General features: G+C 42.8%; 1 protein-coding gene across 1 annotated transcript in view; it reads right to left on the minus strand.

Moving 5' to 3' along the window:
- LOC308121724 (uncharacterized protein) overlaps window positions 1-25385 on the minus strand; it is a 50745-nt gene that overhangs the window by 25111 nt on the left and 249 nt on the right. The window contains exons 2-4 of the mRNA XM_080483151.1: window positions 25277-25325; window positions 16640-18223; window positions 1-14678 (exon numbers count right to left, since the gene is read on the minus strand). The exon at window positions 1-14678 is cut by the window's left edge and continues 25111 nt beyond it. Of these exons, the coding sequence (XP_080339277.1) occupies window positions 1-14678; window positions 16640-18178 (16217 nt within the window). The 5' untranslated portion in view covers window positions 18179-18223; window positions 25277-25325. The remainder of the gene's footprint in view (window positions 14679-16639; window positions 18224-25276; window positions 25326-25385) is intronic.

The raw sequence follows: 25385 nt of genomic DNA on the forward strand, positions 1-25385 counted from the left end.
CCTTTGGCCTCCAGGAGCTGGTCATCCAGCAGTTTTTCTTTCAAGAAATTCTCCTTCATGACAGCATCAAGTCTTTGTCTTTCTGTTTGAACCTGAAGGGTCAGCTCTTCGATGGTAGCTTTCTCCCTGTTGATCTCCTCAAACAAGCTGTTGATATGTTCTGCTTTAGTTTGGAGCTGTGATTTAGTCGTTTCCATCATATCTTGTTCTTCTTTCATCAGTTTCCTGTCTTGTTCTATCATGACTCTTTGTTGCTGGATGTCATCCATCAGTACGTTCATGTCCTGCTTCTCTTTGTCCATCTTGTCGGCCATTTGGTCTAAAGTCAGTCTGTCTTGTTGAATCTGTACTTTGACCATCTCAAGAGCTTGTTTATCTACGTCAAATTGTTCTTTCCACGGACTGGCTGCTTCATCTCCCTTGGTAATCATGGTTGAGGAGACAAGTGCCAAACCTTCTGAAAGGTTCTTTATGATTTCATTGTAATTATCCAGACCAATTGCATTTTCATCCACAGCTGCAATCTGTTGTTCCAAATCAGACTGCAGATGTAAGGTCTTGTCAATATCGCTTTGCAAATTGTCCATTTTGCGCTTCAGATTTTCAGCTATCTTCTTGCCGAGATGATGAAGTCTCAGTCTCAGAGTCTCAGCAGAGTCCATTTCATTCCTGACTTCATCCTCTCTTCTCTGAAGCTCAGCTCTTTGGCCTTCCAGTTGGTCCCTCTCATTCAGAAGCTTTTGTCTTTCTTTATCAATGTTGGATTTCATCTGACTGAGCTGTTCTTTCTCTTCATGGATGGTTCTCATGGCAGCTTCCACCTCTTGGTTCTTCCAGGTGACATTATTCCTGAGAGTTTGGAGTTCATGTCGTTCTTCGGACAATCTGTTCTTGACGGTTTGCAGCTCTTCAGATTGTCCTTTGGCCTCCAGGAGCTGGTCATCCAGCAGTTTTTCTTTCAAGAAATTCTCCTTCATGACAGCATCAAGTCTTTGTCTGTCTTCGGACAATCTGTTCTTGACGGTTTGCAGCTCTTCAGATTGTCCTTTGGCCTCCAGGAGCTGGTCATCCAGCAGTTTTTCTTTCAAGAAATTCTCCTTCATGACAGCATCAAGTCTTTGTCTGTCTGTTTGAACCTGAAGGGTCAGCTCTTCGATGGTAGCTTTCTCCCTGTTGATCTCCTCAAACAAGCTGTTGATATGTTCTGCTTTAGTTTGGAGCTGTGATTTAGTCGTTTCCATCATATCTTGTTCTTCTTTCATCAGTTTCCTGTCTTGTTCTATCATGACTCTTTGTTGCTGGATGTCATCCATCAATACGTTCATGTCCTGCTTCTCTTTGTCCATCTTGTCGGCCATTTGGTCTAAAGTCAGTCTGTCTTGTTGAATCTGTACTTTGACCATCTCAAGAGCTTGTTTATCTACGTCAAATTGTTCTTTCCACGGACTGGCTGCTTCATCTCCCTTGGTAATCATGGTTGAGGAGACAAGTGCCAAACCTTCTGAAAGGTTCTTTATGATTTCATTGTAATTATCCAGACCAATTGCATTTTCATCCACAGCTGCAATCTGTTGTTCCAAATCAGACTGCAGATGTAAGGTCTTGTCAATATCGCTTTGCAAATTGTCCATTTTGCGCTTCAGATTTTCAGCTATCTTCTTGCCGAGATGATGAAGTCTCAGTCTAAGAGTCTCAGCAGAGTCCATTTCATTCCTGACTTCATCCTCTCTTCTCTGGAGCTCGGCTCTTTGGCCTTCCAGTTGGTCCCTCTCATTCAGAAGCTTTTGCCTTTCTTTATCAATGTTGGATTTCATCTGACTGAGCTGTTCTTTCTCTTCATGGATGGTTCTCATGGCAGCTTCCACCTCTTGGTTCTTCCAGGTGACATTGTTCCTGAGAGTTTGGAGTTCATGTCGTTCTTCGGACAATCTTTTCTTTACAGTTTGCAGCTCTTCAAATTGTCCTTTGGCCTCCAGGAGCTGGTCATCCAGCATTTTTTCTTTCAAGAAATTCTCCTTCATGACAGCATCAAGTCTTTGTCTGTCTTCGGACAATCTGTTCTTGACGGTTTGCAGCTCTTCAGATTGTCCTTTGGCCTCCAGGAGCTGGTCATCCAGCAGTTTTTCTTTCAAGAAATTCTCCTTCATGACAGCATCAAGTCTTTGTCTGTCTTCGGACAATCTGTTCTTGACGGTTTGCAGCTCTTCAGATTGTCCTTTGGCCTCCAGGAGCTGGTCATCCAGCAGTTTTTCTTTCAAGAAATTCTCCCTCATGACAGCATCAACTCTTTGTCTGTCTGTTTTAACCTGAAGGGTCAGCTCCCCGATGGTAGTTTTCTCCCTGTTGATCTCCTCAAACAAGCTGTTGATATGTTCTGCTTTAGTTTGGAGCTGTAATTTAGTCGTATCCATCATATCTTGTTCTTCTTTCATCAGTTTCCTGTCTTGTTCTATCATAACTCTTTGTTGCTGGATGTCATCCATCAATACATTCATGTCCTGCTTCTCTTTGTCCATCTTGTCGGCCATTTGGTCTAAAGTCAGTCTGTCTTGTTGAATCTGTACTTTGACCATCTCAAGAGCTTGTTTATCCAAGTCAAATTGTTCTTTCCACGGACTGGCTGCTTCATCTCCCTTGGTAATCATGGTTGAGGAGACAAGTGCCAAACCTTCTGAAAGGTTCTTTATGATTTCATTGTAATTATCCAGACCAATTGCATTTTCATCCACAGCTGCAATCTGTTGTTCCAAATCAGACTGCAGATGTAAGGTCTTGTCAATATCGCTTTGCAAATTGTCCATTTTGCGCTTCAGATTTTCAGCTATCTTCTTGCCGAGATGATGAAGTCTCAGTCTCAGAGTCTCAGCAGAGTCCATTTCATTCCTGACTTCATCCTCTCTTCTCTGGAGCTCAGCTCTTTGGCCTTCCAGTTGGTCCCTCTCATTCAGAAGCTTTTGCCTTTCTTTATCAATGTTGGATTTCATCTGACTGAGCTGTTCTTTCTCTTCATGGATGGTTCTCATGGCAGCTTCCACCTCTTGGTTCTTCCAGGTGACATTGTTCCTGAGAGTTTGGAGTTCATGTCGTTCTTCGGACAATCGGTTCTTGAGGGTTTGCAGCTCTTCAGATTGTCCTTTGGCCTCCAGGAGCTGGTCATCCAGCAGTTTTTCTTTCAAGAAATTCTCCTTCATGACAGCATCAAGTCTTTGTCTGTCTTCGGACAATCTGTTCTTGACAGTTTGCAGCTCTTCAGATTGTCCTTTGGCCTCCAGGAGCTGGTCATCCAGCAGTTTTTCTTTCAAGAAATTCTCCTTCATGACAGCATCAAGTCTTTGTCTGTCTTCGGATAATCTGTTCTTGACGGTTTGCAGCTCTTCAGATTGTCCTTTGGCCTCCAGGAGCTGGTCATCCAGCAGTTTTTCTTTCAAGAAATTCTCCTTCATGACAGCATCAAGTCTTTGTCTGTCTTCGGACAATCTGTTCTTGACGGTTTGCAGCTCTTCAGATTGTCCTTTGGCCTCCAGGAGCTGGTCATCCAGCAGTTTTTCTTTCAAGAAATTCTCCTTCATGACAGCATCAAGTCTTTGTCTTTCTGTTTGAACCTGAAGAGTCAGCTCCTCGATGGTAGTTTTCTCCCTGTTGATCTCCTCAAACAAGCTGTTGATATGTTCTGCTTTAGTTTGGAGCTGTGATTTAGTCGTTTCCATCATATCTTGTTCTTCTTTCATCAGTTTCCTATCTTGTTCTATCATGACTCTTTGTTGCTGGATGTCATCCATCAGTACGTTCATGTCCTGCTTCTCTTTGTCCATCTTGTCGGCCATTTGGTCTAAAGTCAGTCTGTCTTGTTGAATCTGTACTTTGACCATCTCAAGAGCTTGTTTATCCAAGTCAAATTGTTCTTTCCACGGACTGGCTGCTTCATCTCCCTTGGTAATCATGGTTGAGGAGACAAGTGCCAAACCTTCTGAAAGGTTCTTTATGATTTCATTGTAATTATCCAGACCAATTGCATTTTCATCCACAGCTGCAATCTGTTGTTCCAAATCAGACTGCAGATGTAAGGTCTTGTCAATATCGCTTTGCAAATTGTCCATTTTGCGCTTCAGATTTTCAGCTATCTTCTTGCCGAGATGATGAAGTCTCAGTCTCAGAGTCTCAGCAGAGTCCATTTCATTCCTGACTTCATCCTCTCTTCTCTGAAGCTCAGCTCTTTGGCCTTCCAGTTGGTCCCTCTCATTCAGAAGCTTTTGTCTTTCTTTATCAATGTTGGATTTCATCTGACTGAGCTGTTCTTTCTCTTCATGGATGGTTCTCATGGCAGCTTCCACCTCTTGGTTCTTCCAGGTGACATTGTTCCTGAGAGTTTGGAGTTCATGTCGTTCTTCGGACAATCTGTTCTTGACGGTTTGCAGCTCTTCAGATTGTCCTTTGGCCTCCAGGAGCTGGTCATCCAGCAGTTTTTCTTTCAAGAAATTCTCCTTCATGACAGCATCAAGTCTTTGTCTGTCTTCGGACAATCTGTTCTTGACGGTTTGCAGCTCTTCAGATTGTCCTTTGGCCTCCAGGAGCTGGTCATCCAGCAGTTTTTCTTTCAAGAAATTCTCCTTCATGACAGCATCAAGTCTTTGTCTGTCTTCGGACAATCTGTTCTTGACGGTTTGCAGCTCTTCAGATTGTCCTTTGGCCTCCAGGAGCTGGTCATCCAGCAGTTTTTCTTTCAAGAAATTCTCCTTCATGACAGCATCAAGTCTTTGTCTTTCTGTTTGAACCTGAAGGGTCAGCTCTTCGATGGTAGCTTTCTCCCTGTTGATCTCCTCAAACAAGCTGTTGATATGTTCTGCTTTAGTTTGGAGCTGTGATTTAGTCGTTTCCATCATATCTTGTTCTTCTTTCATCAGTTTCCTGTCTTGTTCTATCATGACTCTTTGTTGCTGGATGTCATCCATCAGTACGTTCATGTCCTGCTTCTCTTTGTCCATCTTGTCGGCCATTTGGTCTAAAGTCAGTCTGTCTTGTTGAATCTGTACTTTGACCATCTCAAGAGCTTGTTTATCTACGTCAAATTGTTCTTTCCACGGACTGGCTGCTTCATCTCCCTTGGTAATCATGGTTGAGGAGACAAGTGCCAAACCTTCTGAAAGGTTCTTTATGATTTCATTGTAATTATCCAGACCAATTGCATTTTCATCCACAGCTGCAATCTGTTGTTCCAAATCAGACTGCAGATGTAAGGTCTTGTCAATATCGCTTTGCAAATTGTCCATTTTGCGCTTCAGATTTTCAGCTATCTTCTTGCCGAGATGATGAAGTCTCAGTCTCAGAGTCTCAGCAGAGTCCATTTCATTCCTGACTTCATCCTCTCTTCTCTGAAGCTCAGCTCTTTGGCCTTCCAGTTGGTCCCTCTCATTCAGAAGCTTTTGTCTTTCTTTATCAATGTTGGATTTCATCTGACTGAGCTGTTCTTTCTCTTCATGGATGGTTCTCATGGCAGCTTCCACCTCTTGGTTCTTCCAGGTGACATTATTCCTGAGAGTTTGGAGTTCATGTCGTTCTTCGGACAATCGGTTCTTGACGGTTTGCAGCTCTTCAGATTGTCCTTTGGCCTCCAGGAGCTGGTCATCCAGCAGTTTTTCTTTCAAGAAATTCTCCTTCATGACAGCATCAAGTCTTTGTCTGTCTTCGGACAATCTGTTCTTGACGGTTTGCAGCTCTTCAGATTGTCCTTTGGCCTCCAGGAGCTGGTCATCCAGCAGTTTTTCTTTCAAGAAATTCTCCTTCATGACAGCATCAAGTCTTTGTCTGTCTGTTTGAACCTGAAGGGTCAGCTCTTCGATGGTAGCTTTCTCCCTGTTGATCTCCTCAAACAAGTTGTTGATATGTTCTGCTTTAGTTTGGAGCTGAGATTTAGTCGTTTCCATCATATCTTGTTCTTCTTTCATCTGTTTCCTGTCTAGTTCTATCATGACTCTTTGTTGCTGGATGTCATCCATCAGTACGTTCATGTCCTGCTTCTTTTTTTCCATCTTGTCGGCCATTTGGTCTAAAGTCAGTCTGTCTTGTTGAATCTGTACTTTGACCATCTCAAGAGCTTGTTTATCCAAGTCAAATTGTTCTTTCCACGGACTGGCTGCTTCATCTCCCTTGGTAATCATGGTTGAGGAGACAAGTGCCAAACCTTCTGAAAGGTTCTTTATGATTTCATTGTAATTATCCAGACCAATTGCATTTTCATCCACAGCTGCAATCTGTTGTTCCAAATCAGACTGCAGATGTAAGGTCTTGTCAATATCGCTTTGCAAATTGTCCATTTTGCGCTTCAGATTTTCAGCTATCTTCTTGCCGAGATGATGAAGTCTCAGTCTCAGAGTCTCAGCAGAGTCCATTTCATTCCTGACTTCATCCTCTCTTCTCTGGAGCTCAGCTCTTTGGCCTTCCAGTTGGTCCCTCTCATTCAGAAGCTTTTGTCTTTCTTTATCAATGTTGGATTTCATCTGACTGAGCTGTTCTTTCTCTTCGTGGATGGTTCTCATGGCAGCTTCCACCTCTTGGTTCTTCCAGGTGACATTGTTCCTGAGAGTTTGGAGTTCATGTCGTTCTTCGGACAATCGGTTCTTCAGGGTTTGCAGCTCTTCAGATTGTCCTTTGGCCTCCAGGAGCTGGTCATCCAGCAGTTTTTCTTTCAAGAAATTCTCCTTCATGACAGCATCAAGTCTTTGTCTGTCTTCGGACAATCTGTTCTTGACGGTTTGCAGCTCTTCAGATTGTCCTTTGGCCTCCAGGAGCTGGTCATCCAGCAGTTTTTCTTTCAAGAAATTCTCCTTCATGACAGCATCAAGTCTTTGTCTGTCTTCGGACAATCTGTTCTTGACGGTTTGCAGCTCTTCAGATTGTCCTTTGGCCTCCAGGAGCTGGTCATCCAGCAGTTTTTCTTTCAAGAAATTCTCCTTCATGACAGCATCAAGTCTTTGTCTGTCTGTTTTAACCTGAAGGGTCAGCTCCCCGATGGTAGTTTTCTCCCTGTTGATCTCCTCAAACAAGCTGTTGATATGTTCTGCTTTAGTTTGGAGCTGAGATTTAGTCGTTTCCATCATATCTTGTTCTTCTTTCATCTGTTTCCTGTCTTGTTCTATCATGACTCTTTGTTGCTGGATGTCATCCATCAATACGTTCATGTCCTGCTTCTCTTTGTCCATCTTGTCGGCCATTTGGTCTAAAGTCAGTCTGTCTTGTTGAATCTGTACTTTGACCATCTCAAGAGCTTGTTTATCCAAGTCAAATTGTTCTTTCCACGGACTGGCTGCTTCATCTCCCTTGGTAATCATGGTTGAGGAGACAAGTGCCAAACCTTCTGAAAGGTTCTTTATGATTTCATTGTAATTATCCAGACCAATTGCATTTTCATCCACGGCTGCAATCTGTTGTTCCAAATCAAACTGCAGATGTAAGGTCTTGTCAATATCGCTTTGCAAATTGTCCATTTTGCGCTTCAGATTTTCAGCTATCTTCTTGCCGAGATGATGAAGTCTCAGTCTCAGAGTCTCAGCAGAGTCCATTTCATTCCTGACTTCATCCTCTCTTCTCTGGAGCTCAGCTCTTTGGTCTTCCAGTTGGTCCCTCTCATTCAGAAGCTTTTGCCTTTCTTTATCAATGTTGGATTTCATCTGACTGAGTTGTTCTTTCTCTACATGGATGGTTCTCATGGCAGCTTCCACCTCTTGGTTCTTCCAGGTGACATTGTTCCTGAGAGTTTGGAGTTCATGTCGTTCTTCGGACAATCTGTTCTTGACAGTTTGCAGCTCTTCAAATTGTCCTTTGGCCTCCAGGAGCTGGTCATCCAGCAGTTTTTCTTTCAAGAAATTCTCCTTCATGACAGCATCAAGTCTTTGTCTGTCTGTTTGAACCTGAAGGGTCAGCTCCTCGATGGTAGTTTTCTCCCTGTTGATCTCCTCAAACAAGCTGTTGATATGTTCTGCTTTAGTTTGGAGCTGTGATTTAGTCGTTTCCATCATATCACGTTCTTCTTTCATCTGTTTCCTGTCTTGTTCTATCATGACTCTTTGTTGCTGGATGTCATCCATCAGTACGTTCATGTCCTGCTTCTCTTTGTCCATCCTGTCGGCCATTTGGTCTAAAGTCAGTCTGTCTTGTTGAATCTGTACTTTGACCATCTCAAGAGCTTGTTTATCCAAGTCAAATTGTTCTTTCCACGGACTGGCTGCTTCATCTCCCTTGGTAATCATGGTTGAGGAGACACGTGCCAAACCTTCTGAAAGGTTCTTTATGATTTCATTGTAATTATCCAGACCAATTGTATTTTCATCCACAGCTGCAATCTGTTGTTCCAAATCAGACTGCAGATGTAAGGTCTTGTCAATATCGCTTTGCAAATTGTCCATTTTGCGCTTCAGATTTTCAGCTATCTTCTTGCCGAGATGATGAAGTCTCAGTCTCAGAGTCTCAGCAGAGTCCATTTCATTCCTGACTTCATCCTCTCTTCTCTGGAGCTCAGCTCTTTGGCCTTCCAGTTGGTCCCTCTCATTCAGAAGCTTTTGCCTTTCTTTATCAATGTTGGATTTCATCTGACTGAGTTGTTCTTTCTCTACATGGATGGTTCTCATGGCAGCTTCCACCTCTTGGTTCTTCCAGGTGACATTGTTCCTGAGAGTTTGGAGTTCATGTCGTTCTTCGGACAATCGGTTCTTGAGGGTTTGCAGCTCTTCAGATTGTCCTTTGGCCTCCAGGAGCTGGTCATCCAGCAGTTTTTCTTTCAAGAAATTCTCCTTCATGACAGCATCAAGTCTTTGTCTGTCTTCGGACAATCTGTTCTTGACGGTTTGCAGCTCTTCAGATTGTCCTTTGGCCTCCAGGAGCTGGTCATCCAGCTGTTTTTCTTTCAAGAAATTCTCCTTCATGACAGCATCAAGTCTTTGTCTGTCTGTTTGAACCTGAAGGGTCAGCTCCTCGATGGTAGCTTTCTCCCCGTTGATCTCCTCAAACAAGCTGTTGATATGTTCTCCTTTAGTTTGGAGCTGTGATTTAGTCGTTTCCATCATATCTTGTTCTTCTTTCATCTGTTTCCTGTCTTGTTCTATCATAACTCTTTGTTGCTGGATGTCATCCATCAGTACGTTCATGTCCTGCATCTCTTTGTCCATCTTGTTGGCCATTTGGTCTAAAGTCAGTCTGTCTTGTTGAATCTGTACTTTGACCATCTCAAGAGCTTGTTTATCCAAGTCAAATTGTTCTTTCCACGGACTGGCTGCTTCATCTCCCTTGGTAATCATGGTTGAGGAGACAAGTGCCAAACCTTCTGAAAGGTTCTTTATGATTTCATTGTAATTATCCAGACCAATTGCATTTTCATCCACAGCTGCAATCTGTTGTTCCAAATCAGACTGCAGATGTAAGGTCTTGTCAATATCGCTTTGCAAATTGTCCATTTTGCGCTTGAGATTTTCAGCTATCTTCTTGCCGAGATGATGAAGTCTCAGTCTCAGAGTCTCAGCAGAGTCCATTTCATTCCTGACTTCATCCTCTCTTCTCTGGAGCTCAGCTCTTTGGCCTTCCAGTTGGTCCCTCTCATTCAGAAGCTTTTGCCTTTCTTTATCAATGTTGGATTTCATCTGACTGAGCTGTTCTTTCTCTTCATGGATGGTTCTCATGGCAGCTTCCACCTCTTGGTTCTTCCAGCTGACATTGTTCCTGAGAGTTTGGAGTTCATGTCGTTCTTCGGACAATCGGTTCTTGACGGTTTGCAGCTCTTCAGATTGTCCTTTGGCCTCCAGGAGCTGGTCATCCAGCAGTTTTTCTTTCAAGAAATTCTCCTTCATGACAGCATCAAGTCTTTGTCTGTCTTCGGACAATCTGTTCTTGACGGTTTGCAGCTCTTCAGATTGTCCTTTGGCCTCCAGGAGCTGGTCATCCAGCTGTTTTTCTTTCAAGAAATTCTCCTTCATGACAGCATCAAGTCTTTGTCTGTCTGTTTGAACCTGAAGGGTCAGCTCCTCGATGGTAGCTTTCTCCCCGTTGATCTCCTCAAACAAGCTGTTGATATGTTCTCCTTTAGTTTGGAGCTGAGATTTAGTCGTTTCCATCATATCTCGTTCTTCTTTCATCTGTTTCCTGTCTTGTTCTATCATGACTCTTTGTTGCTGGATGTCATCCATCAGTACGTTCATGTCCTGCATCTCTTTGTCCATCTTGTTGGCCATTTGGTCTAAAGTCAGTCTGTCTTGTTGAATCTGTACTTTGACCATCTCAAGAGCTTGTTTATCCAAGTCAAATTGTTCTTTCCACGGACTGGCTGCTTCATCTCCCTTGGTAATCATGGTTGAGGAGACAAGTGCCAAACCTTCTGAAAGGTTCTTTATGATTTCATTGTAATTATCCAGACCAATTGCATTTTCATCCACGGCTGCAATCTGTTGTTCCAAATCAGACTGCAGATGTAAGGTCTTGTCAATATCGCTTTGCAAATTGTCCATTTTGCGCTTGAGATTTTCAGCTATCTTCTTGCCGAGATGATGAAGTCTCAGTCTCAGAGTCTCAGCAGAGTCCATTTCATTCCTGACTTCATCCTCTCTTCTCTGGAGCTCAGCTCTTTGGCCTTCCAGTTGGTCCCTCTCATTCAGAAGCTTTTGCCTTTCTTTATCAATGTTGGATTTCATCTGACTGAGTTGTTCTTTCTCTACATGGATGGTTCTCATGGCAGCTTCCACCTCTTGGTTCTTCCAGGTGACATTGTTCCTGAGAGTTTGGAGTTCATGTCGTTCTTCGGACAATCGGTTCTTGACGGTTTGCAGCTCTTCAGATTGTCCTTTGGCCTCCAGGAGCTGGTCATCCAGCAGTTTTTCTTTCAAGAAATTCTCCTTCATGACAGCATCAAGTCTTTGTCTGTCTTCGGACAATCTGTTCTTGACGGTTTGCAGCTCTTCAGATTGTCCTTTGGCCTCCAGGAGCTGGTCATCCAGCTGTTTTTCTTTCAAGAAATTCTCCTTCATGACAGCATCAAGTCTTTGTCTGTCTGTTTGAACCTGAAGGGTCAGCTCCTCGATGGTAGCTTTCTCCCCGTTGATCTCCTCAAACAAGCTGTTGATATGTTCTCCTTTAGTTTGGAGCTGAGATTTAGTCGTTTCCATCATATCTCGTTCTTCTTTCATCTGTTTCCTGTCTTGTTCTATCATGACTCTTTGTTGCTGGATGTCATCCATCAGTACGTTCATGTCCTGCATCTCTTTGTCCATCTTGTTGGCCATTTGGTCTAAAGTCAGTCTGTCTTGTTGAATCTGTACTTTGACCATCTCAAGAGCTTGTTTATCCAAGTCAAATTGTTCTTTCCACGGACTGGCTGCTTCATCTCCCTTGGTAATCATGGTTGAGGAGACAAGTGCCAAACCTTCTGAAAGGTTCTTTATGATTTCATTGTAATTATCCAGACCAATTGCATTTTCATCCACAGCTGCAATCTGTTGTTCCAAATCAGACTGCAGATGTAAGGTCTTGTCAATATCGCTTTGCAAATTGTCCATTTTGCGCTTGAGATTTTCAGCTATCTTCTTGCCGAGATGATGAAGTCTCAGTCTCAGAGTCTCAGCAGAGTCCATTTCATTCCTGACTTCATCCTCTCTTCTCTGGAGCTCAGCTCTTTGGCCTTCCAGTTGGTCCCTCTCATTCAGAAGCTTTTGCCTTTCTTTATCAATGTTGGATTTCATCTGACTGAGCTGTTCTTTCTCTTCATGGATGGTTCTCATGGCAGCTTCCACCTCTTGGTTCTTCCAGCTGACATTGTTCCTGAGAGTTTGGAGTTCATGTCGTTCTTCGGACAATCGGTTCTTGAGGGTTTGCAGCTCTTCAGATTGTCCTTTGGCCTCCAGGAGCTGGTCATCCAGCAGTTTTTCTTTCAAGAAATTCTCCTTCATGACAGCATCAAGTCTTTGTCTGTCTTCGGACAATCTGTTCTTGACGGTTTGCAGCTCTTCAGATTGTCCTTTGGCCTCCAGGAGCTGGTCATCCAGCAGTTTTTCTTTCAAGAAATTCTCCTTCATGACAGCATCAAGTCTTTGTCTGTCTGTTTGAACCTGAAGGGTCAGCTCTTCGATGGTAGCTTTCTCCCTGTTGATCTCCTCAAACAAGTTGTTGATATGTTCTGCTTTAGTTTGGAGCTGTGATTTAGTCATTTCCATCATATCTTGTTCTTCTTTCATCTGTTTCCTGTCTAGTTCTATCATGACTCTTTGTTGCTGGATGTCATCCATCAGTACGTTCATGTCCTGCTTCTCTTTGTCCATCTTGTCGGCCATTTGGTCTAAAGTCAGTCTGTCTTGTTGAATCTGTACTTTGACCATCTCAAGAGCTTGTTTATCCAAGTCAAATTGTTCTTTCCACGGACTGGCTGCTTCATCTCCCTTGGTAATCATGGTTGAGGAGACAAGTGCCAAACCTTCTGAAAGGTTCTTTATGATTTCATTGTAATTATCCAGACCAATTGCATTTTCATCCACAGCTGCAATCTGTTGTTCCAAATCAGACTTCAGATGTAAGGTCTTGTCAATATCGCTTTGCAAATTGTCCATTTTGCGCTTCAGATTTTCAGCTATCTTCTTGCCGAGATGATGAAGTCTCAGTCTCAGAGTCTCAGCAGAGTCCATTTCATTCCTGACTTCATCCTCTCTTCTCTGGAGCTCAGCTCTTTGGCCTTCCAGTTGGTCCCTCTCATTCAGAAGCTTTTGTCTTTCTTTATCAATGTTGCATTTCATCTGACTGAGCTGTTCTTTCTCTTGTTGCTGGATGTCATTGATTTTTTTCTTCTCTTCAGCGATCTCCTCTTTTTGTCGTATCAGTTTTAATTTCAGCACTTCTAAGTCATCCCTCTCTTTCCTGGTTTTCTCTTGTCTTTGCTCCAGTTCTCGTTTTCTTTTCCTGGTTTCTCTTTTCAATGTTTGCTTTTCTTGCTGTATTTCATTTAACATTAGTTCACATTCAGCTTTCTTTCTCATGCTTTTTCTGAAAATCTGTTCACTGTCTTTTCTCTTTCTCTCCAACTCAGACTTTAGCAACTCAATTTCTTTCATTTCTCTTTTGTTCGTTTGCATTCTGTCGTTAAGCTTCAGTTGCTGTCTTTCGATATCCTCCTTCAAAAGGGTCATCTCATGTATGTCTGCACCAGAAAGACACCGTTTTGCTTCTTTTGAACTCTCGGGTTTAATGAGCTCTTTCACCTTTTCCATTTGATTCTCTTCAACCTTTTGTAGAGTTTTTTCTCCTTCTCGCTCACAGATTTGTTGACTGTCTTGCTTTTTCTCAGCCCCTCGTTGACCTGTCTGTTTTAAGTCTTTCTTGGGAGTCGTGTAATGATGTTGAAGTCCCAGGTCTGTAGTTTCTAGTGTCTCTGTTTCGTTGGCCATTCTTTGGGTCGTCACTTTGTCACTCTCTCCTTGGCCCTTGCATTCATTAAGCTCAGTTCTCCCATTCATCATTAGGAGGGCAAAACTCTTCTCCATGTTATTTTTTGTAGCTTTAACTAAACAACTTGTCTCCTCCAACCGGTTCAGTCGTATTTCACTCTCATTAACGTTTAAATGCATGTCTTCACTTAGTTTCCCTATCTTGACTGTCATTTTCTCCATTATGGTTTTAAGTCTTGCAATTTTTTCAAACTTTTCTTGTATATCCTGAATTTGTCTCTGCATTTTGATTCTTAGAATTTCTAATTCATCTCTTTCTCTTAACGTTCTTTCTAACCTCTGATCCAGTTTTCTTTCCCGTCTTCTCTCAGCAGTTTTGATGGATTTCATGTTTCTTGATTCTTCTTTTAGAGAGAAATTTATCATCTTTAAAAGCTCTTGGAAATGTTTTATGTCTTGTAAAAATTGTTGTATTTCACCACCATCATTCTTGTGCTCAGCGTCACAGATACCTATTTCAGCTTGATTCTGGAGTTCCAGGTTTAGAGTTGCTATGATTTGCTGAGTTGTGTAAACCTCTTTCATCACTCTTTGAATGTCGGTGCTTTGTGTACCTCCATCCATCTCCTCTGTCTTTAATGACTCTTCACTTCGCTTTGACATTTCAGCTTCCAATCTCATTAAGTGTGACTCTTGTTTCTCCTCCTCTTTGTCAGTCCCTGTTTCCACCACATTTTCAGTTACCCATACTGGGATTGTAGTTATTGGCATCTGACTCTGCAGACTATTTATTTCTGTGATGAACATTTGTATCTCTTGATTTCTTTCTCTCATGTTCTCTATAGCAAACTGTATTTGATGCTTTATTTCCTCTTCTTGCCCCTTGAGTTTGGATATCTGACTTTTCACTTCTTTTTCTCTGGCATTCATCATTAATTCTGTTTCACAATCAGCAGTCATTTCTTCATTGACGTCTGTTTGCATCAGGGTGTAAACTGTTTGCCGTTTCTCTATGTCCACTGTGAGATACTGTTTTTGCTGCTCTTCCTTTTGATGCTGATCCTCTAATAATGACTTTTCCTCAGATTTGGTCAGTTTTGCAATCACATTTTCCAATTCAGTCTTGTCTGATACATCGTCCGGTGTGTGACTCTCAGACGACTCTTGATATGTCTTCGTTTCTTTAGACGTGCCCAGTGAAAAAGTCTTTTTGAATTTAGTCTGTGCCAACCTCCACCCGTTAACCCATGTTTTGATGGATATCAGCTTCTCCTTTGGAGAAAACAAATTCAGAAAAAGTGTGTAAACAATTTTAAGTTAACAATGAATCAAGGTCACATCAAACAATGTACTTATGAAATCAAGCTTCATCATATTGTAACATCAAGTCACTGTTAGGAACACACACAGTTTAAACCGGTATTAAAATACTGCTGCAGACAAGAAGGATTAAAACAACTGCTCACCCTTCATTGAGCTTGGCTATAAGTCTGTCTGTGTTATTTTAATGTGTCTTCTTCAGTTTTGTCCAGGAACAAGTGTCGATATTTTGATTCTGCATGCTGGATTTGTTTTCTTTCATATTGTTTTTGTACAGGTACATGTACAAGTACATATGCAGGTAGTACAGTACAAGTGCAGGTACAGGTACATGTAGAGTTGCAGTTCAGCTACCTGTACAGGTACACGTACAGTACCTGTACAAGTACATATAAGCCGTGGTCCCACCGCAGTATGTGCCGGGGCGGGGCGGGGCAGGAGGGTATGTTACAGCAAAGTGCACCAGACCCACCTCTGTAGCGCCGTCCCACAGCAGACAGTATGGTTAAAATGTTTGCGGGGTTGTGAATGACGCGGGTATGTGTCGGGCAAAGAACGCGGAAGCGCGCGGTGGTGGGTGGCCGTAAGAGTAAAAGCCGTGAGCCTCATTCTCTGTGACACTTTCTTCTTGTGAACAGCAGCGTCCAGCTCCTGCTGAAGCTCCGCCCCACCTGTTACTGAAAGGAGCGTCTGCACCTCGTCTGAACACCAGGGGGCAGTGGAGCGCCACATTTCAATCAACCCAGTTCACTAAACAACCAGTGAGAAAAGCGGCGTATGTAAACAACAATGAGAGGGTTACGGCCGATGAAATAATTAAATATTGCGAGAAAGTCGAGAGTGACGATTGTCTTTACCAATCAGCAGATGGCTGCGGTGTTACTCCTCCTCATGAGACCCTTCCTCAATGGAGGGGTGACAAAAAATGTAACCGGTGGTTAAGTTTTTTCAGTACCATCCGTTCCGGCACATGTACAGTACAAGTGCAGTACAGCAACAGTACATGTTCAGGTACAGGTATAGTACATGTACATGTACATGTATAGGTGCAGGATCAGAAGCAGGCACAGGTACAGGTACAACGGTTGACACAGAAAAGTGTTTTCATGAAATGCTTTCCGATGCGATCCACAGAACGACAACAAGTCAGGAAAGGCAGGAATCTGAATTCCTGAGCGCGGATCACGCTTTTGACCTAAATTCTATGATTCATGACCGAGTCGCCAAGCGCCGTCACGGACAGTCGTAACCTTTTATCGGTTACGGTACAGCAAAGCGCATACAGGACCAACTCTGTCGCGCAGTCCCACCACACAAAGTACGGTAAACATGTAGGCGGGGTTTAGAACGACTCGGAGACCCGTCCAGCAAAGAACATGGAAGCAGCTGGCGGCCGTCCAAGTTGTTTTCTGTGACTCAGGTTAAACTTTCGCATTGTGAACAGCAGCATCAAGCTCCCGTTGAATTTCCTCCTCCTGTTCCTGAGAGGAGCGTCTGTATCTCTTTAGAAGACGCCATGTTGTGTCGCACCGATGTTTCAATAAACCAGTTAACAAATCAACCAGTGAGCAAAGCAGAGTATGTAGACAACAATGGAGGTTTACGGCGGTGAAATAGTTAAATATTGCGAGCAAGTCCAGAGTGACGATCGTCACGACCAATCAGCAGACGGCTGCGTTGTTGCTCCTCCTCACAGACTCTTCCTCCGTGCTAGGTACTGCAACGGAGGGGTAGCGGAAAATCGCAGCCGGCGGTCGCGGGTTCTTTCCGTAACCATCCACAACTTTTCAGTCGGACCGCAAGAAAAACCGCCCCGCCCCGCGACGCTCCGCAACAGGAAGTGCGGTGGAACCGCGGCTTTAAACTGCCTTTGGGGAACTATCTCCTGACCCAGTGTTGAAGAAAGGACTTACCTTGCACTTCTTGATATTTTCCTGGTTCTCTTCAACCTTTTGCCGAGTTTGGAGCGTTCCCTCCCGGGTGTTGTTAATCTCTGCTGCAGCTCGTTCAATAGCAGCTTTCATTTCAGCCATTGTTTGAATCGTCGTCATGGTGACATTCAGCCTCTGCTCAAGCTCTTCCAGGTGTTTTTGTGTTTTTATCTTCACGATATCTGATTCAGTGCTTTCCTGCATGCTTTCCTCCTGTGGCTCACACGGCTCTGTTCTGTTGGTTCTCATCTCTTGGGTTGACTCCCTGCTGCTCTGCCCTGTACCTTCTTTTCTCTCAGCTTTAAGTCCCACATTGCCGTCCTGAAACATCTCCTCCAGACGTCTCTCGCTCTGTCTTTCTGTCTGTTCAACGTTTGGAGGGTAGTCATTTTTCTTACCCATTACTTGCTTTTTTCTCCGGCTCATTCGAATCATTTTATCCAGCTCTTTTTTCTTCATATCAATCTCACTGCTTAGCACTTCCATCTCCCTTATCTTTCTCTTTGTCAGTTGTAACTTGTTGTCCAGCTCCTCTCTCTGCACATCACTGATCTCCTTGAGAGACCTCATTGCTTCCATCTCCTCTTTCGTCTCCTGCCGGTCTTTCTCCAGCTTTTCTTTTTCGGCCTGTAGGGCAATTCTCATTATTTCTATTGCAGCTCTTTCAGATTGGACATCCTCTAACTTCTTCTGTTCACTGTGGTCCAACACATCCCAGAGTGTCTCCATCTCTTCCTGCAGTCTTCTGAGTTTGAGCTTCACATTGTCCACTGTAGCTGCAACTTTTGATTCTTTTTGACTCTTGTGGATTTTTGTCTCTGCAGCTTCCTGCACGTCACCTTCAGAAACACTTTCCCACCTTTGCTTCATGCTTTTTATCTTAATGTTCAGATTTTGTTTGATGAGCTGGATGTGCTCTCTGTGCTGCAACATATCAGTTATATTTCTCTTTATTTCCTGCTGTAGGTTTCCTAAAGTTTGCTCTGTCATCTCATTCGCGCTTTTGGCTTCAAGCATTGCATTTTTGTTTTCGCCCAATAAAATCTGAGTTGCAGAAACCAGCCTGTCCATCAGAACCTGCTGGCTCTCAGGCTGCGTCCTCGGTGCTCCTCTCGTCGCATACTTGAGCTTTTCTAACTTATGTCTCTCACTGATGATGAAATTATGGCTTCTGTCTAGTCTTTCCCTCTCTTGGTGTATTTCAGCCTGAATTTTTAAAATGTGTGTTTTTTCTTGATTGGCCACAGATTGGGTTTCCTCAAGCTTCTCAATGGTGTTTTCCATCTGCAGTTTCAGTCTTTTTATCAGTAGGTGTTGCTCATGTTTTTCAAATCTCAGCCTGTCAATGTGCTGCTGCTGCTGCTGTGTCTTTATTTTCAGCTGTTCAATTTCTTCTCCTTGTTGTTGCGTCTCTTCCCAGAGTTGTCCAATCTCCTCAGCTAATTCGCAGGTAAGTTGCCTTTGCCTTTTCATACTTTCACTTTTGGCATTTATGTGATCTCTTGTTTGCTTTCCCTCCATTTTTCTTCCTTGGTCCAGGTCTGTTCTTTATGTGTTATTTGTGTTCTGTCCAGGAGAGAAATGATAAATTATTACATGTTAATAAGATAACTGCTGAGAAGCAACTTAACACATATTACAGCATGATACAGCCCAAATTAATACCTCAGCAGTGTATGCCCCAGAAGTCATTGTACAATTCATGGAGATTACTGAGGTTATCAGTAGACAGAAGAGAGTGTAAAGTACGTGATTTAACAGACCAAATGTACTTTACAGACAGCATCCCTGCATGGCATCAGTTTAAGGGAGAAGAATGACTATGATGCACAATTTTAGAATCCAACATCAAATCTCCTCTTATATGGATTCTAGTTTATTGGCCTTTATCACTACAGGAACCTTCATTTATGTACTGAGGCAACGTGTAGAAGAGCTGAGAGACATCTTCAACATCTCTACTCATCAAAGTGACATTCCCAACACCATCATGTCCCCAACATGATGAGAGCAGGTACACTTGGACAGGTGAGGACAGGATACATCTGTGCAGGTGAGGACAGGTACACCTGGACAGGTGAGGACGGGTACACCTGGACAGGTGAGGACAGGTACACCTGGATAGGTACACCTGGACAGGTGAGGACAGGATACATCTGCACAGGTGAGGACAAGATACATCTGTGCAGGTGAGGACGGGTACACCTGGACAGGTGAGGGCATGTACACCTGGACAGGACAAACACCTGGACAAACGACCACAGCCACTTACATCCACACTGAGGCAATGTATGGTCACCATTTACCCTCATGCATGTTTTTTGGACTGAGGGAGGAAATCGGAGTACCAATACACACAAGAGGAGAACACACACACTCCAGAAAGAAACGCCAGGTCAGCAATTGAACCCACTCACTGTGAGGAGACAGCAGTAACCACTGCTTCGCCCTGCAGCATATTAAATATAATTACTGACACCCTCTCCTCTCTTTAATCCTCACATCCGTAAGCTGCTACTGTGAGCTCGGCTTCTTTCCACACTGCTCCATCAGTACTGTTGCTGAAAGGAGGAGCAGGAAGTGTCTTCAAACTGCAAACATTGTATTAAAGGAAACAAACGGTTACTGTGGGCCATGACCACGCTGGAACACAACAAGGCTGCCAAGCCAAGAAACGTTCTGTGTTGGAGTGAAATCATGAAGCATGATTAAATGCACTGCTGTAATGAATAAGACAGGTTATGTCAGGCCCTGCACATCAGCTGCCACATAGGGGCACTGTTGCCCCATGTTTGCTTTCTTCTTGGCCCTCCTCTGTTCTCTCCAGGTAGGTGTGCCAAGCTGTGTTTGCAGAAGAGTGCTTGCTGGGATTAATGATCTGACGGACTTCACCTGCTATGCCGGGTGGAGATTGTTTTCTTTCTGATGACCCACATTATATAACCGGGCTTCCCTGGACCGTAGCACTCCGGCAGTCAGGCTTGTGGTTTGTTTGGAGCGTCTCTATGCCCTCAACTCATTATGTTCTCTTCTGTTCCCACCTTGAAGATCCGTCCAGCTCTGCTTGCATCTACTCTTGGACCTGTTCACATGAACTCTGATCCGCTCTGTGACCGAACCTGAACCCGAACCAGCCCAGACAGCGAGCCCGTTCTGCTTCAGGAACTCAGTTTCAGCCACATGCCTGCCTGTCAGTAACCTCACTCCTGGAGACTCTCTCAAATCAGTAACCTCACTCACATCCACACTTGTAGGCACTGTGTGCATATTTTTTATTATACTGTATTTTTGTCTGCTTTTTTTTTTGTTTCTGCTATGTGTGCTTCTTTCTCTTTACTATCCTGTTGTACCACTGCAAATTTCTCCACATGTGAGATAAATAAAGGATATCTTATCTTATCTTATCTTATCTTAACCTTGCTCCTTGGAGACTCTCTCAAATCAGTAACCTCTCTCTGAGAGACTCTCTCAAATCAGTAATCTCGCTCCTGGAGACTCTCTCAAATCAGTTACCTCGCTCCTGGAGACTCTTTCAAGTGTACAGCCTTGTTCCTGGAATCCACCTCGGCTTCATCATCCATCCAGGATCTGGACCTCAGCCAAGCTCTCCGCTCTCACAGCTCAGCCTCAGACCAGCCAGCTCAGAACCTCATAAATTCTATTTAAAACTTCAGTTATTGTCTTCTGCTTGCTTTCTGTGCTTGATCCTCTGACTGCTCTCCGTAACAGGAGGAAGTTTTAAGGACAGTACGAGATTGGCCTAAACTTCAGATAAGTGAGAAGCTTAAACCCTTCCACCACTCTTCTCCACATGCCTGAAAACGATAGAAGATAATTTGACATGCTGCAGGAAGCGCTTGCTCTTTATAAACTAGTAGTTCAATAAAAGCACTGCCTAAAATCATATATTTGTGTGTATTACATATTTTATGCCCTTATTTCTACAGAAAACTGGGTCAGGAAACCCGACTACGTGACCTGCTGTGATTTGTAGGAAAAACACAAAGAATCATATGTGGAACAGCGTCTCCACCTTTCCTATTGTAAGACGAATAAGACTGACTGCAAAGTTAATACACTTGCAAGCTTCAAATTGTCTTCGGATGTGGGGGAGAAGAACAAACTGGACGGAACAGTGAGGAGGTTCCGCCATGAACTGCAACTCCAGTCCACCATCAATTCAAGATTCACAACAACAAATGACCAAACAAATGAACTCTGAACTCTTGAACCTTGAAAGTTTTTCACCGTTTTGTTTTTTCACCATGACCTCCAAAACAAACTTACAGTGAAATCAATTCAGAGAATTCACATCAGTTTTGGTTTTTGAGAGACGTTTTTCTTCTTTTTGCGTTCCAGTGAGCATCGCCAGCCGTCCTGGAAGGAAAACAACCCCACTATATTGAGTGGCACTACCTTCTGTGGGCGTGGCGGGACTATGGCCAGCATAGAGGGATTCTACACTTCGGCGAGTCTCGTCAATGCTGTTGCGGCCGTTCAGGTGGGATTACTCAAACCGTCCTGACCCTCGTCCAGGTGTAATGGGATCACGCAGACTGACGCCACCCCAAGTCCCAGGGACCCCAGGATGCAACGCCCAGAGGTCGTAGGTCGCGCAGAGAAAAGCTGCAAACCCGGAGGCACAGCGACACCGGCCCCGGAGCTACCGAAGCCCACCCAGAAGGAGCGGACCCACCCACCCACCCATACAGTCTCTGCACGCTCAACTGACCCGCCCCCTTCTCCACTCTCAGCCAGTCACAGGCCAACGTCCTCTAACAGCAAACACAAAAGAATGAGAACTAACAAACATCAACACTAAACCTTGTCATTGCAACAAGAACACAACTGTAGAGATGTTAGTAAAAAGTAAAAGATAAAAGATATATTGGCAGGAAGTCAATCAATCAATTTTTCAATCAATCAATCAAAGACATAATTTGTCCTCAGGGGAGCAATTAAAATCTCACATAGAGCAGGTAGTGCAAATAAATAAATAGATAAATGAATAGATAAATAGTGCAACAACAGACTACAACTACATCCCCGGGTTAATAAATACCAGTACTAGTAAAAATCTGATAACACCGTGAGTCAGATATAAATACAACAAAGGATGAAGGTCAAAGGTTAAATATGTATCAGCAGGAGGTCAAAGGTTAAATATGTATCAGCAGAAGGTCAAAGGTTAAATATGTATCAGCAGGAGGTCAAAGGTTAAATATGTATCAGCAGGAGGTCAGGCAGTTATTAGAACTCCGTTTTTTGAAAAACTGGTTATTTTATGATGGTGGTGCCCTCTTTTTATTATTAATACATAAATAACAAATTTATGCAAATTAAAAAATTTTCATTAATAAATTATTTTTGATAATTTATTAACTTTTAAGTAATTACTCGATTACTTTAGGAGTTGTTAATGAGTAAATTACCATTTACTTCTATTAATAATTTAAATTTTTCATAAATTACTTCCAGTGATTTATTACTTCCAGTAATCTATTACTTACAGTAATTTAATGCTAATAAATCCCAACATTTGTAAGTAAAAAATCATTTAATTGAGTAAAAACTATTTTTTCTCTAATTTTGCTTCAAAATGTTCAGTTGGCTACCAGACGGTAGTTCTTAAGAACCTTGGGGTCTAAACTGCTCTTCTTCAGAAGGGGCACCACCGCGGCCGTTTTAAAGGCGGTGGGGAAACCACCGTCTGAAGAGAGCAGCTGACCATGGTTAAAAAGAAGAAGCCATAAAATGACTTCACAAGTGATGGAGGGAGTGGAGCTAAAAGGCAGGTTGTTGGGTTCACTTGGGAGAAACTCCACCAAGCATCAACCAGGGACAAACTGTCCAGTGAGTCCTCAGGTGAAGACACCAGTCCAGGTGAGTTCAAAGGCAAAAGACTGGATCTGACGTCTTTTATTTTGCTTCTGAGGTGGTGAGTTTTTATTAAAATTGGCGTTTGTTAAAAGGTGGAAGGTGGAGAAGAGGAGTGCGGGGTTATGTTTGTTGTCTCTGAGGAGCTTTGAGAAGTAGAAAGTCCTTGATTGTTTGACTGTTCCATTGTAAGACTTGAGACGGTCCCGGAACATTTCATAGTCGATGGTGAGTTTTGATTTTCTCCTCCTCCGCTCAGCAATCAGCAGTTTCTTTCTTTCTCCCTGGTGCTGGTGGTTTGGCTTTATTTAGGTTTCTTGTCATCATTGGGGCCACCAGGTCTAGAGTTGACTTAAGTTTCCTGTTCAGATGGTCAACAATAAGACCACATGGCGGAGGACAAACCTCAGCAGGGACATTCTGGATAGAACATGTTCAGCCACCTCAGAAGTTCTGGAGTGTTTCCTCACCGTTCTGACCGGCGCCTCCTGCTGGTTCAGACTGGTGACATTAAAAAACCAAAAGTGGTGGGACACAGCCAGGTCAACACCAGAGGACACATGGTCAGTCCATAAGACATGACCAAGTCCAGGGTGAGACCTCTGCTGGGAGTCGTGTTGTTTAAAATCCTCACATTGCAGGAGGTTAAGAATTCTCTGGACAATGAGTCCGAGCGGCGATCTATGTTAGATTAAAATCACCAGGGATTAAAATTGGTTCATACTTTGTATGAATAATTGATAAAAATTCTGACAATTCAGGAAGAAAATTGCTGGAATGAAGGGTATATATATATATATATATAATTAAAGACAGGATGGGAGGGGTGTGGTATTTAAAAGAGGTAAAACTGTAAAAAGCCACTTTAGATGAGCAACATGTGTCATTAGTGACGGAGGCAGCTCCTCCTCCTCTCCCTCCACCCCTGATAGAAGATAAAACATTAAAGTTTGGTGGGGAGGCCTCAGTAAGAACCACTTAGTGCCAAGCCATGTCTCAGTCAGTAGAGGGCAGTCTAAGTTGTTTTCTCAGATCAAGTCATTCTGCTTAATTTGTCTTTATATAATATACTGGTACTTTGATGCCAGTTCTTTTCATGAATTTGTTGTGTTTTTTATTCATTTGCTCGTAGTAATACTGCTACAACACAATTGTGAAGGCAGATGAAACGTACCCATGTTACATTTTCAAAGCCATTTTGTGCAATTTTGTGAAATGAATACTGGACAGACAGTTATTACACAGTTTGGAGTGAGACTGACCAACACTGGCCAGGCCCCCGCCCGTCAACGTTATTATCATATCTGAGTGTCTGACGCTGTAGTCAAGAAGTCATTATCTTCAGTTCCAGTCCTTTAAACTGTCCTCACACACACACACACACACACACACACACACACACACACACACACACACACACACACACACACACACACACACACACACACACACACACACACACACACACACATTGAGGGAACACTGTTTTTGTTGTAGAAATTGAACATTCATCTTTACAGTAATAAACATGTGACTGATGTCAGACACAGAATTGGTATTTACTGACTTTGAATTGATGAATAAATAAATGAATGAACTTTATTTATTCTGAATATAAAATACATATCCAAAACCAATATAGAGAAACCATCCATCCCTCCATCCCTCCATCTTCTCCCTCTTATCTGTTTCCGGGTGGTGGGGGTGTCAGTCTGAGCACCGTCACCCAGATCACATTGCACCATTAAGAACCTTCCTGCAGGTGGAGAGCCCACAGGAAGGTGGAGAGCCCACAGGAAGGTGGAGAGCCCACAGGAAGGTGGAGAACCCACAGGAAGGTGGCGCCCGGCGTGGGACATGAACCCTCTACCTTGAGATGGAGAGTCTCATGCTCTACCTACTGAGCCAGCTGGGGGCTTATAGAAAAACCATACAAACATATTGTGACGCAAAGTACACACCTAGTAAACCCACCACGTCTCGTTCTGTTTTATTTCAACAATATGTTTTGCTTTGTTCCAGTTATACAAAAAAAAGTAAATAGCTTTCTTCTATAATACCAGGCTATATATGCTCGCAGTAGAAAACTGTTATTCTACATTGCTATTCAGGAAAAAATCAGTATATAGTGGAAAAATATATTTGTACAACTCCAGCTATTCTAATCTCTGTTAACTTTGTAATTACAACATATTTAATACTTTTTTCATTTTGAGTTGTAACTGTTTTCCATAGTTTTACATTGAAGTAAGACAAAATGGTGATTGTGAGATGTTTCAGATTAATTCCTATGCCTCGGGCAGAAAAAGCTGTGAATGGTTGTCGGTAAATATTTGTTTTGGTATTACATTAAACATTATTTAAGCAGTTTGTAAATCCACCATATCTGTAAACCTGATCCATTTGCCTTTAAGTTCTTCTGTACTATTGTCTATTAAATGTGGAGTTAAAAGGTTTTTCACATATGAATGAATTTTCTTTTTGACTGTACACAATCTCTAAAACTATTCTGGATCCGTTTTTACATCTTATTTGCATTTTTCTTCATTTTTATCAATGTGTTTGCATTTTTCAATGAATATTCCTTTCAGGAATGAATATAACTTCATTTGGATGCTGCAGACTGTTTTACAGATGCAGTGTGATGAAGTTCACTCTGCATATTAAGTTAAATCAAATACAGAAAAAAAAAGAACGGGACTCTTGGAGAGTTTGAAGAGTTTATAAATGAATTGAACTCACCTTGACCTCTCGGTTTCCCCACAATGAATTATGAATTCAGAAGTTTCCTCTGAGGACACAAACCCGGGCAGGAACATTAAAAACATGTACAACTCAAGAAAAGTACAGT

The sequence above is a fragment of the Lipophrys pholis genome (genome assembly GCF_963383615.2).
Source record: "Lipophrys pholis genome assembly, chromosome: 16".
Classification (NCBI taxonomy): Eukaryota; Metazoa; Chordata; class Actinopteri; order Blenniiformes; family Blenniidae; genus Lipophrys; species Lipophrys pholis.